Source organism: Marmota marmota, unplaced genomic scaffold (genome assembly GCF_001458135.2).
Source record: "Marmota marmota marmota unplaced genomic scaffold, marMar, whole genome shotgun sequence".
In the NCBI taxonomy this organism is placed as follows: Eukaryota; Metazoa; Chordata; class Mammalia; order Rodentia; family Sciuridae; genus Marmota; species Marmota marmota.
Genome location: NW_026000019.1, coordinates 15,160,559 through 15,173,610, shown reverse-complemented (window position 1 = coordinate 15,173,610; position 13,052 = coordinate 15,160,559). Strand labels below are relative to the sequence as shown.

General features: G+C 51.9%; 1 protein-coding gene across 19 annotated transcripts in view; it reads right to left on the bottom strand.

Moving 5' to 3' along the window:
• Nucleotides 1-13,052, bottom strand: part of Sec16b (SEC16 homolog B, endoplasmic reticulum export factor) — a 53,065-nt gene that overhangs the window by 2,878 nt on the left and 37,135 nt on the right. For 15 of the 19 annotated variants that reach the window (XM_048809963.1, XM_015491763.2, XM_015491765.2 and 12 more), the window contains 10 exons: nt 12,274-12,391; nt 11,097-11,208; nt 9,519-9,624; nt 6,218-6,358; nt 5,013-5,126; nt 4,199-4,274; nt 2,338-2,649; nt 1,507-1,589; nt 448-600; nt 140-238 (listed from right to left, as the gene is read on the bottom strand). In XM_048809963.1, the coding sequence (XP_048665920.1) occupies nt 140-238; nt 448-600; nt 1,507-1,589; nt 2,338-2,649; nt 4,199-4,274; nt 5,013-5,126; nt 6,218-6,358; nt 9,519-9,624; nt 11,097-11,208; nt 12,274-12,391 (1,314 nt within the window). The remainder of the gene's footprint in view (nt 1-139; nt 239-447; nt 601-1,506; nt 1,590-2,337; nt 2,650-4,198; nt 4,275-5,012; nt 5,127-6,217; nt 6,359-9,518; nt 9,625-11,096; nt 11,209-12,273; nt 12,392-13,052) is intronic. The other 4 variants (XM_015491766.2, XM_015491767.2, XM_048809969.1 and 1 more) reach the window with 1 other exon arrangement.

The window sequence follows — 13,052 nt, the reverse complement described above, 5'->3', positions numbered from 1 at the left end:
AATCACCTCCCAATGCAAAGACTCTGTTTCATTCAGGCTAGGGTGGAGTCGGATGCAGCCCACAGCTCCACAGAGCTGGAGAGATGTCCCCTGGAAGGCCCACATGGAGGGGACTCCCTTCCCCTCCCACGGAGGTTACCTCCGAGTCCGTGCTGTCTGAGGTGTCCTCCTCTCCAGAGGGTGACACGTTGCTTGTGGGCTTCGACCTAAACCAGCTGAACCAGCCAAATCCTGAGCTCTGGAAGGCAAAGAGGGATTTTTATGGCCTGTAGATTCCTTTCCCCCCAGTGACTGTGAGATTAACTGCCCCCAGTGAGAGACAAAGGCTGGAAGGAAGGGGACACCGCTTCCCTGGTCCAGATTAGTCCAGATTCCTATTCTGCCCACTATTTGGGAAGGAAGCAGAAGAGGAAGGAAGGATGGGAAGAGAAGGTCCAGTCCCTCCACCTTCGCGTTCTCCTTCACGTCTCCCGGCTTCTCTCTCTCTGCAGCATTTGGGGAAGGTTTCTGATCCGCTTCCTCAGAGGACTCTTCCTGGTCTTCCTGGCCCAAGTTGGTGGAACTCTCAGAGAAACTGTGCGCTCTGGGGGCCGGTGGGGCCTGGATTTTGATAAAGACCCAGACTTCGCATAAGCACTTAGCAGGTCACACAGCATATTTCCACACACGCTCTCTCTCGCCCCACCTACTCAGTAAATCCAAGGGACGGTGTCTCAGGGAGTCCGTATCTTACTGAGGAGGAAGCAAGTCTTAGCCATGAAAATACAAATGACTTGCTGAAGGTCTGAGGCAAGGCTGGTGTCAAATCCAGCCTTCGTGTCCCCCCACCCTGGGGAGTCTGGGCTGCTCTGCTTCTGCTCTAGAACCACGTCAAGGCCTGGTGTAGGAGCCAGGGAAGCTACTACTGAAGATGAAGAGGGCCTGGAAACAACCCACAGAGACCCCCAAGCCCAAGAAACGTAGCAACCAGAGAACCTGAGGCACTTAGAGCTCATTTCCTAACACAACATCTGCAGTTTGGTACCAAAGCTGCCCAATGCCCAGCGAAGGGGCACATTCAATCAGCAGCTGGATGGGATGATTAATTAGACATGGCCGCCTCCGTCACCTCCCAGACCCACCAAGGAGAAAAGACATAACGGGCACCGTCACAGCTGCCATAGGTCTTTCTTTGATATAAAGCAAGGTACAAATTAAAATAAGGAAATAGAAATCAAAGTCTCCTACAGGGGCGCAGGTTCTGAGAGCTTTGGGGAGGATGAGGCAGGAAAGGGACAGAGGTCCCTGGGGCCAGAACTGAGCCAGCTGTGCTGCTCCCTCCTCCAGAGCACAGGTGGGTGGGGCTGAGCATAAGCAAGAACTCAGCCTCCCTCCAAATGCCAGGACTGTGTGGAAAGAATCAGGAGAGACCAGGTGTGACGCGGAGGAGAACGTTCCCCACACCAGGGAGGAGCTGGAGTGTGGCCAAGCCCCCGGGGCCATTGAGTAGGCATCGTCCTCACTCACGCTTTGTTCTTTCACCTGAGGTTTGGAAATGTCCTTTGGATCATCGAGTTGCCAAGAGGTGTCTTGGGATGCTGCGCTCTCTCCTGTAGCACCAAACGGAAACAAGGAGAGTGACCCGCATTTGTGCTTCCCACCCCCATCCTGCAGAAGGGAGATGATTTTCCCAGGAGAGCAGCCAGGAGCCTGTGTCCACAAGGAGGTCACAGGAAATGCAAAGCCCACTTGCGTGGCCAGCCACCCCAGGACACGCTGGGATTTGGGAAATCAGAGTAACAGGGAGCGAGAGACAGGGATCCCCCAGCCTCCGCTCCATGGAAGTCTCCATCTTGGCCAGGGTCTTATTTTAGAAGGTCCAAGAATCTAGTCCTCCCCTGTGGCTCCCAGCACTGTGCGGGTATGACCCAGCATCAATCCCCCACACTCAGCCCCTGCTGTCCAAGGTCTCCTGGACCTGAAGAAGCAGAACTGGGACAGGGGCACAGGTTCCTGCCACAGTCCCTGACAATGAGCTCTTGGGTGTAGGAGGACTCAGGGAGAGGGTCCGGCCGGGCCTGCCCTGCGGTGCCATGTGAACGAGGCACAGGTGGCATTTTCCTTACTTCTCTACCCTGCAGTGGCTCCCTGGAGACTCTGTGGCCCAGGAGAGGGCGGGAGGGACTGTGTGTCCTGCTCTACCTGTCCCAGGGGAGAGGCGGCCTGGGACACGTGCTCGCCCACGCCCCTGCCTTCCCCAGCTCCAACCCCACCTCCTCCCAGGCCCTGCACCCCCCTCACCGGCTTCCTCCCACCACAGCTGTGCTCCCAAGGCATCCACCGGCCAGCAGGTCTTACCAGAGGGAGGGTGTATCTGCAGTGCTTCCTCCCAGGCCCTTCCTCCAGGAGCCCCTGTCACTGCCACACTGTCACCGCCACTGTCACTGCTGGGCTCTGGGAGACGGGTCTCAGGAACCGAGTAGAGAGGCACCGGTGCCTCCATGTGCCCTGAACCTCCTCCCACTGGGTAGGGGCCCTGCTGCAGGGGGAAGGGCTGCTGTGGGCTGGGCTCAGGGAGGCCCATCTGCTCAGGTGTTGGCCACAGAGCTGAGTGGTACCCAGGGACTTCTGAGTGGCCTTGATGTCCCAAAAGATCCTGGCAGGAAGTGTCTAAGGATGAAAGGCAAAGAAACAGCGAGACTGAGAGCACCATCTGAAGACTAATAACATCAGAAACCTCCCTGCCCTTGTCCTCTTAGAACACAGTCCCAAGGACCAGCCCTTGGCGTGGCTTCAGTGATGACTAGCAAAGCACAGAATGACAGTTACACCTCTCGGTGCTGCTTAAAGGACTATCCTCCCCACTTCCTAGAAGGATCTCTGAGTCCTTAACCCAGGGATCAGGAGGAAAAAATTACCATCCCATCTAATGCCACACCTTTTAATTTTTGGATAAACTCTCCACTAAGGAGTTCCTAATGGACTTGGGTTTTGGAAACCCAGGAAACTTCTAGTTAAAAACTCAAATTTGGGGGCAGAAGTTGTAGCTCAGTGGTAGAGAGTTTGCCTCACATGTATGAGGCCCTGAGATTGATCCTCAGCACCACTTAAAAATAAGTATATATAGTGTCTATCTACAACTATAAAAATATTTTTAAAAAAAACAAATTGGACCTTAGAAACCACAACCTTACTTTTAAAGAATCAGAGCACATTTGCCCTGGAAGGGACCCTGCTGATAAGATACACCTAAGGTGTGGATGTGGGAAGTGACCGGGCCACAAGGTCGGGGTCTGGGGTAGGCCGCTAGCCCACTGCTCCACTAGGCATCAGCAGACAGGGCTGCCAGGAAGCAGCCATCCTGAGACACCAGCCTGGCTCTCCCCAGCCTGCACCTCCGCAGCCCTGTGGCTCAGTGGCAAATCCCAGAAGCAGAAAGCAAGGCCCTCCTCTCTCCCTCTTCCTCTCTCCCCACCTTCTGCTCTTCCCTGAAGGAAGTGCCAAAGGCTGGACATGGCCAGGAGGGAAGCCACGAGAGCCCTTGCCTGACCCCACCAGGGTGGTAACTGGGGAAAAGGATATGGAGGTAATTGAGGGCATAACGCCTGCTGACCAGCCCTTCAGAGGCATCCTGAAGGAGGAACAGGGGTGACGTCCTTTGAAACACACTTATTTCATGGTGAGATGGCAACCGAGAGCTCCAAAATCTCCAGAGCGTCCAATGTCCCAGCAATCACCTTCGACACAGGTAACCTATGATTTCTGGCCTCAAGAAACTTATCCAGGTGGGAGAAGGCACTAATATAGGTGAAGCAACACGCATAAGAGGCACTTAAAAGCCTGACTGTGAGCTGGGCACAGTGGCAGGTGCCCGTGACCCCAAAGGCTGAGGAGGCTGAGGCGGTCACAAGTTCAAAGCCAGCCCTAGCAACTTAGTGAGGCCCTAAGCAACCTAGTGAAGCCTTGTCCCAAAATAAAAAGGCCTGGGGATGTGGCTCAGGGGTTAAGCATCCCTGGGTTCAATCCCTGGTACCAGAAAAAAAGAAGCCCGACTATGAGACAGAAACTCTCACAGCGCAGGGATTTAGAAGTGTCCGGGTGTGAGACCCACAGAAGCCTATGGGGGAGCAGCTGGAGCAATGGGGACGCAAGGGTGGCACTTCCTAAGCTACCTCATCTACTACAGTCCCATCCAGTGTCCGTGCATCGTTTTGGATACCTGTCATTCTTCCTCTGGCTCCTGAAATATCTGAGCGAGCAGAAGGAGGATCTCCAACGTCTCCTGCTGCCTTTTGCTATTCAAAATAAAGTAAAATCCTTTTAAGCGGCCTAAGAACAACAAGGACAGGGGACAAGATCGTTGAAAAATTAAGTCAACAAGAAAATTCCAGTGGAAGCGACAAGGAAAGGGGACTACTGCGTGCTCAGGGCCCAGGACACTGGCTAGAGCCACAGAGATGGCCGCAAACCAACACATCCATTCTCCCCAGAGTGAGGGGCAGATAGAAAGAACTAAATTGTAGGCCTCAGAGTCCGCAGCAGAAGGAGGGAGAAAAGGCTGCATGCTTTTAAAAATCCACTTTGTCCTTTCTTCAGAGCAGAGTGGAAGAAAGAAAATGGGGGAGGCCCTGCTCCAATTAGGTTCTGATTACGGCCAGCAGCTTTTGCAATTGTCAGAACAAAGAGAAAAGGCCCGGAAGTCTTTTAAGCAATTGCCCTACTTTACATGAAAGTGACACAGGTCCACTGTGATCCATTGTTCCTAGCAGAGATGGGGAAGCTTTGATGGTCACGAAACACATTCTTTGGGACCTCAGAGAAGGGTGGCAAGAGTGGTTTGGAAGTGCGCCCCCTTGTGTCACATGCAGACATAGTTCAGACCGGGAAGAGAAGCAGCCACAGGTCCCTGGGAGTCCCACCCTTCCCAGGACACAGCCTGGGTAGCAGGGACGGTGGGAGGCTCCGCAGCCACTTGGTGAGCTTATTCTATTTCTAGGGGAGTGAAGAGGGAAACGCAGCTCCTTCCTCCTCACCTCCAGCTCCCTGTGCCTCCTCCGCAGTTGAAGTAGCCAATCTGGCTCCTGGTCCCTGTCCCCACGGCGTCTTTCTAAAGCCAGAGGATCTGACAGCTTCAGTTTCTCTGCCAGCTGTGCCGGGTTTCCAGAAGGCCAGAAGGGCCAAGAGGAGAGGGAAAAATAGAAGACAGGGAAGAGGGTGGGAAACGGGCGGAAAGGAGAAAGAGCCATAAGTAACTTGTAAGTTCAGTTTGAAAGAACAAGAAACAGGAGATCCAGCAGATGCCCTCCCAAAATGGCAGCACACTTAAAACAAGTAGCCCATTTTGGTGTTGGATGCTACACAAAATATGATGAGAAATGGTTCCTGGCCATTTCTCTGTAAGAGGGCCTCCAAACTTCAGGGCCCACAGGAGTCACCCAGGACCTTGTTACAAAGGCTAATTCTGATTCCAGCCTCCTGGGTGGAGCCTGGGACCTGCACTTCTAACAGCTCCCAGGTGGCTGAGGTCACTGAGAGGCTTCATTCCATGATCGTGTCCCCAAACCCCAATCATCCATCCTGGGTCCCAAAGCCCCTTGCAATCATCAACCTGTTGCCAGAAATTTCAGGGAACAGGAAGTCAGCACCACAAGGTTTACCTGTTACAGAATCCAAAACGTGGGCCTCCTCTAAGCCAAAGCAAAACCTTAAGGACAAGCTGCCTTTTGCTCCACAGCTAATGGATTTTTCTTCAATTAATTGGAACAACTATTTGCCTGATTGTTGTTTACTTCCCCAGGAACTAAGGGTTGATATGTTTTTTGTTTTCTTTTTAAATGTATCCCATATGTGATAAAATATTCCATGCGTTTAAAGGCATTTTAATAAGGATCATTTCCTGTTTTAATCAACTAAAATATATTTTCTAATGCTGGCTTTTGTGATTAGAACAACTCACAATGGCACACTGTTTTACTGTACCAGAAAAGCAGATGCAAGAATGAATGTCTCAAGGAGCACATGCCTGGTTTCCAGCCCCCAGATCTCACCACCCCCCACCCAGCACATCCTTCTCTGTGCTTATCACATCGGGGCACGCTTATGTGGTCAAAGACAGCTGTGGGTTCCAATTTTGCAGCATGTTCAAAGAAGATGAAATGTGAAGTCTAAGCTGCTCTACAATAGCTTTCTCTGAACACTGAAGATAAAACTCCTGCAGAGGACCCTTTGAGACACTCACCTTGATGAGCTCCACTAATAGCACAGGGTGACTACTCTCTCCCTGGCTCAGGACAGCTGCGCCGATGGCTTCGCAGTAATGCAGGGCCTGGGAGGCCAGGCCATAATCTGCCAGACGGGAAGCATAAAGGAGCTTATATACCTGTGAAGAGAAGGGGCTGGGGTGAGTCCATCCAGGCAGGGACAGAGAGAAACGCAGATAAGACTTCTTGGAAGTCAGCTGATTGCTGGTTCTGCTAGCTCTGGCATCCAGATATCAAGGGCCCTGTGCCATCCGGGGCATTTTATCTGTGCACGGGCACAGCTCCAAATCCAGCCAGTAGCTCCTACATTATAGAGCAAGGGATGGGGTCATCTCAGCTCACCCTCCCAGGCCCTGGTCACTGGGGAAAGACACGGGAGGACTGACTTCTTCCCCAGCAGCCCACATCCCAGAGAGCCTAACACCAAGCTCAGGACACACAGGAAGAGGCAAAAACAGACTCAGCACAAAGGGCTTAGAGCCCACGGGTGCAGACAAGACAGGTGAGCTCTCACACAAGCACGAGGGCCAAGCAGGACCAAGCCCAAAGACTGGGTGCTAGAAGACCCGATCACAGCCAAGCTTGACACAGGCTAGGTAACTAGTTACCTACCTCTGTGTGCTTCTGTTTCCTTACTGCAGCATGGGGTTCGCCATGCCACCTACCCCTTTGGTCGTTGTGAAAATTCAGTGAGATCACCCATATAAAGACTTGCAACACACGGTATGTGAGAGAAGAGCATCGATAACTTGGGACCCTCTGCGCCTCAGTTTCCTCTTTTGTAAACGGAGTGGGAGGGAGTTAACCCTGCCTTCCCCACAGGGTTAGAGATCACGCACAAGAAGCACCGTAGCAGGATGCCAGGAAGCTGGGACACCCAGGGCAACCAGCTGCTCTCAACACTATCAGCCCAGAGCAGCACCAAAACCACTGAGCACTGGGACAAATAAACAAGGCAGTGAAAAGAGGCCAGAGTGCCCCCCCAAGCCTCCCCCCTTAGGGGAGCCATGGGAAGAGCTGAGGGGCAATGTCTGCTGGGAGGGGTCGGTCTCTGGCAAGACTCTGAAGGAAGAGGCAATACCCAACGCATCATTTCTTTATAATAATACAGTCATTTGTTCCAAGGTTGTGTTGTGTGTGTGTGTGCAGTTATTGTTGCTGTGCACACTCTCAATACCCAGCACTGAAGGAGACACAAGGAGTCAGCAGAAAAGGTTTCAGTTCTTCCCTACCCACCCCCCACTGTGAATTAGCATCCACATATCAGAGAAAACATTCAGCCTTTGCTTTTTGGAGATTGGCTTATTTCACTTAGCATGATATTCTCCAGCGCCATCCATTAACCAGCAAATACCATAATTTCATTCTTTTTTAAAGCTGAGTAATAGTCCATCGTGTGTGTGTGTGTGTGTGTGTGTGTGTTGTGTGTGTGTAAAACATTTTTTTATCCATTCATCTATTGAGGACACCTAGGTTGGTTCCAGAGTTTAGCTATTGTGAGTTGAGCTCCTATAAACATTGATGTGGCTGCATCACTGTAGTTTGCTGATTTTAAGTCCTTTGGGTATAAACTAAGAAGCGGGGTAGCTGGTCAAAGGGTGGTGCCATTCCAAGTTTTCTGAGGAATCTCCATACCACTTTGCATAATGGTTGCACCAATTTGCAGTCCCAGCAGCAGGGAGTGAAGCGAGGGGAAGGGGACAGAGGTAGGAAGGATAATAAAGTGAATCAGACCTTATTACCCTACCTACATATATACCTATGTGACAGTGGGATTCTACATAATGTATAACCAGAAGAATGAGAAATTTTACTTCATTATTTATGAGGTATCAAAGTGCATTCTACTGTCATGTGTAACTAATTGAAACAAATATTTTTTAAAAATTAAGAAAAGAAATAGTCTCTGCCTAAAGAAGACAATTCCAGTAGGGAAATTAGGTAGCTGCCACGTAAAGAAAGAAAATGAAGGCAACGTGAGTTCAAGGTCAAAGGGAGGGGCTGGGGTGTGGCTCAGTGGCAGAGCCCTGGCCTCACTGTGAGGCACCCTGGGTTGGATCCTCAGCACTGCATAAAAATAAATAAGTGAAATAAAGGTATGGTGCCCAACTACAACTAAAAAATAAATGTTTAAAAAAATGTCAAAGGGGGCCCTGGCTGTGGCCGCCATCGTCTGGACAGTGAGAGCAGTCACCCTGGGTCCAGCTCCGTTCCAGTGCACTACAGAAATGAACCGGCTCCAGCTCAGGCCAGCTCCAGAGTGCAGGCACCATGGCACCAAGGCCACAGCCAAGGCCACGGAGGGCTGCACGACAGTCCACCAGCAGGAGGAAGAGAGGAAGCTTCATGGACCTGGGAGCACAGGAGGATGCGATTATCACCATTAGTCACCATGAATATAAGTGACAATGGACACCAAGTAGAGAAGGGGAGAAGAGAGAACAGAACCTCAGCATGGGCCCCACCTGACCCACTGAAGCCCTCAGAGGGGAGAAGGTTGAGGGCCAAGGACAGAGTGGGGAAGGAGGGCCAAGGGGCAGTGTCAGAAGGAGGGGAAGGCAAGTGCCCTGGGTGGGCATCCAACTCCCTGGGCCTCCCTCTGGGCAGGTTGCTATGGAGGTGAGAAGGAGGAGGAGAAGGAGGAGGAGGAGGAGGAGAAGGAAGAGGAGAACAAGGAGGAGAAAGAAGAGAAGGAGAAGGAGGAGGAGGAGGAGGAGGAGGAGAAGGAGGGGAAGGAGGAGGAGGAGTAGAAAGAGAAGGAGAAGGAGGAAGAGAAGGAGGAGGAGGAGGAGAAGGACGAGGAGGAGGAGAAGGAGGAGGAGGAAGGAGGAGAAGGAGGAGGAGGAGGAAAGAGGAGGAGGAAAAGAAGGAGGAGGAGGAAGAGGAGGAGGAGGAGGAGGAGGAGGAGGAGGAAGAGGAGGAGGAGGAGGAGGAGGAGGAGGAAGAGGAGGAGGAGGAGGAAGAGGCGGCAGCAAGAGAAGAGGAGAGAGGGCTGATGTGGGAGGAGGCGGGCCCAGAACGGCAAGCAGGATTCTCCTGTGCCTGGAGTGAGGCAGGAGCCTCCAGCAGAGAGGCATCTGCCAGGTTCCGCTTTCATATTGTAAAATGTAGACCTTTAGGGGACATGAAAAGAAATCCTAACCTCCCCATTCTCACACTAATGAGGAGAAATACGGTCGATGCCTTAGCCCCGGGAAGTATGTGCCAAACACAAAGCTGGGAATCCAGCTGCCCAGAGCCTGCACAGCTCAGCTGGTGCCCTCAACCGGGTTCAGTTACCTGAAAAGAGGGGATGAAGGACTTGGGGCGGCCCAGCATCTGGCAGTACTCGAAGATTTCCGTCCTCTGGATAGCCTCGGTTGTTGCGAATTTCAAAAACTCTTGGCTAAAACCAGAGAATAATAATAAAAGAGATTGGGGAGTGAGGGACAGAGCTAAGTCCTAGTAGACCCCAAACCAGCTGCATCCTCTGGGCAGAGCCTCATCCTGGGCTGATCTCAGGGAGGCTCCAAGAGACTGCAGGTCTGCTCTGGGATGCAGAGCAGAGCTCTGCACCTGGACAGTAGGAGGCAGAGGCTGAGAGAGGAGGTCCTCCTCAGCCTTCTTTGCTGGAGAATAAGGTACTGAGTCCTCTTAAACATACCAAGCACTGGCCTTTGTGCCCCAAACCCTGGCATGTCCCAGGAAAGTCACCCCAGCCTGAGCACAGGGGCACAGAAGAGGGAGTCATAGGGCCCTCCAGGTGCGCTCAGGAAAGAAGGCCTTGCAGAGGACAGAGGACAGCTGAGCCAGAGAGCAATGGCAGCCTTGCACTGGATGCTCATTCAGCAAGGAGGAGGACATGGTGAGTGTAATCTGAGGGGCCACCAGTGTCCCACATGCCCCTCAGATCATTCTTCCCTGAACAGCTTGCCATGGTGTCTGAAATCACAGTCACCAGGGTTATTCCTGGGGGTTAGAACATTGCCTCAAGAAGTGTCCTCATTTATCATGAAATGGAAGGGGACGTATTAGTCCAAACACCCTTGTTGTCACATCTGGCCCTCTGATGAGCTAACTGTGCGTGGAGACCAGGGTCCCGAGACAACAGGCTATGACGTGGTCGCCGCTAAGGTGGCAGCAGCTGGGGGCAAGTGTCACAGGAGCAGACTTCGCAGCTGGCTGTCTGGACCCCACATCCAGCCTGGCATAGTGGCTGGGGCAAGCTCTTTTTAACTCCTTTGTGGCTTGGTTTCCCTCCTCCATGAGATGGAAAATATACCCTCCTCTAGGATAGATCTGTAACATGGGAAATAGTGCCCCAAGAGCTTCAGAAATCCTAACTGTTACTGCTAGGGACTAAGCTTGTCTGCCTGTCCATCTACTCATTCTCTAAAGGCTTGCTGAGGTTCCCCTGTGTGAAAAACCTGGTATCACAGCCAACAGAGAGTAATAAGCCCCCCAGTGGGCTCTGAGGGACTTGTGCACAGTCATCGTAGGGGTGCTGGGGCTCCAAGGAGGGGAACATAAACTTCTTCCACTTCCCTATTTTTCCTGGGGTGGCCTCCTAGAAGCAGCCCAGGGGGGTTGTGGGTTGGGGATTTGGGTTTTGCTGTGGTGGGTTTCTTTAGAGAGGATCTCTGGTTGTGGGACCAGGATGCCACCTAGTGTCCAGAGTGGCACAATACAACTCAAAGGCACCAGCTGGCCCTTTTCGCAGAGCAGGACCTGGGGTCTGAGGCCCCCTGGTGGTGAGCTAGCGCAGCAGCAGCTAAAGTTCCCAGGAAAAATAAACAGTGACACCTTGAAACCCAGCAAGGGCTACAACAGTCCCGTGGCAAACATCTTTGCTATTCCCTTTCCCACGAAGTCACATACCTGTGGCTGCTGCCCAGCAAGGCCAGATGGTCCGTCTTCACAGTATAGTGGCCAAAGGGCACGTGAGCCACGAGATAGCAGAAGTGAGCGGCCTCCACCAGCCCTTTCCCTGCTGTGGGAGGAGCAGAACAGGACCCAGTCATGGAGCCCGCCGTGTGGGGTCCCACAGTGTGGGTGGGAGAGAGAGAGATGCAAGGGTGGACTTGGGGGTCAGGGGAGAAGCCTCACCGGAGTAAATCAACAAGCTTCTCATAGGCCAAGTCACAGCCCCTGCAGCGCCCCGCCCCCCCCTTCACTGACCCGACTTATGACCTCAGGTGTTACATTTCAGTTCTCTTCAGCCAGAATAAGGCCCTATTCTCATTCTCCCTAATGGATTTTCCATAGGAATTTTCTAAACACTTTAGTCCTTCATGATGATGCGGGGTGAGTAGGGCTGTCTCCACCTGAGCAAAGAAGTGGCCCTATGTAAGAAGCAATTCTTAAACCAGATGGAATGAATTCCAGTCAGTCAAGTCCCTAGCAAGGTGCCTGGCTCAGGAGGGGCTCCACAAACATGGGTACCTCTCGTCCAGAGTGCTGAACAACCCCACCTCTTGGCAGCACCTGACGCGTGACTACTTCAGGTTTAACAGAGCAGCGTTCACGGAGTTCCACACAGAACACCAGGGTTTCTAGATGTTCTGCCCCTTGAGCAAATTAAAGAACCACTCATCTGGAACATGCACTAGCCTCTAAGTGCTCACAAGGCTGTGTTTAGACAGATGACAGAAGTAAAGACTTCAGAGTAAAAGACTAAAGGCTGCTATTATTATCGTGATTTTTAAAAGTAGTCCAGGCAGAAACAGAATTCCCTAACTGACGGAGCTGCGTCACTGAAGGACTGACAGCAGCAGGAACGTTGTCCTCTGTGCTTCTCCATGTACAGGGGAGTCACCAGGGGCAGAGAAGAGGCTGCAGAGAGGAGAGTCTGCAGCATCAGAACACCAAGTGTCGGGCTGGCCTGCTCTGGCTTGCTGTGGAGATTCTGGGGAGCAGAGATACAGGGAGGAACTGCAGAGCTCCTGGGCCTGGGGCATAGACTGGCCTTCACAGAATCTCAGAATCTAGGGACAGGTATTTAAAGCAGCCTGGAGATACCCTAGAGGAGCAGGGGGCAGCGCAGGCTTCCACTTACCCAAGGTGTCCCCCATGGTGACAATAGCACGTTGGTGCAGCTCCGAATCCCCAGCCTGATTTGACAGAATCACAGCCAAGTGGGGCCTCCAGTCTCCCCACTGCTTGTCCCCACAACACTGAAAAAGAGCAGAAGAATAATGAAGGCTTACAGAGTCATTTAGTGCTGCCCAAAATACAGGTTAACACCAAAGGCTGCTGTCTGTCTTTTGGTTTGGAGGAATTCAGGGGACACTCAGGATACTGACTGCCGTGCAGTCAGTTGATCATGTTGATCTAGAGTTCTCATTAAAAATAAATAAAAAGACAAAACTGCTAGAAAGATAGACAGGCAGACAGACACATATAGACACAGACATACATACCCATGTGCCTAAGAATACCAGGAGATAAACAAAATGACATTAGTCATTCACTAATTTTTAAATTCTTCCCAGTGCCTTACTTTCACCCCAAATAGCAAAGACAAAACAAAACAAAACAGAAAAGAAAAGAAAAACAAACCTTGATGTTTGCGTGGGAGAAGGAAGATCAAACATCTTTTTCTTGTGAGTAGAAGAGACTGCCTTAGCCTGTCACAGATGTCAGGGAGCACTAGGCCACCTGATGTCTCGCCACTGCTAATGTTTTCTGGTTTTACTAAGCCCCTTGACACCCGTCATCATATCTAACCTTTGCAACAATCCTGTGAGGTCGGATTCTTACTACGCTTTAGGGATATGAATAGCCAGTCCACCCAGCCAGTACTCAATCCCCAGTCACTTCCCTCCTGCCCTGGGA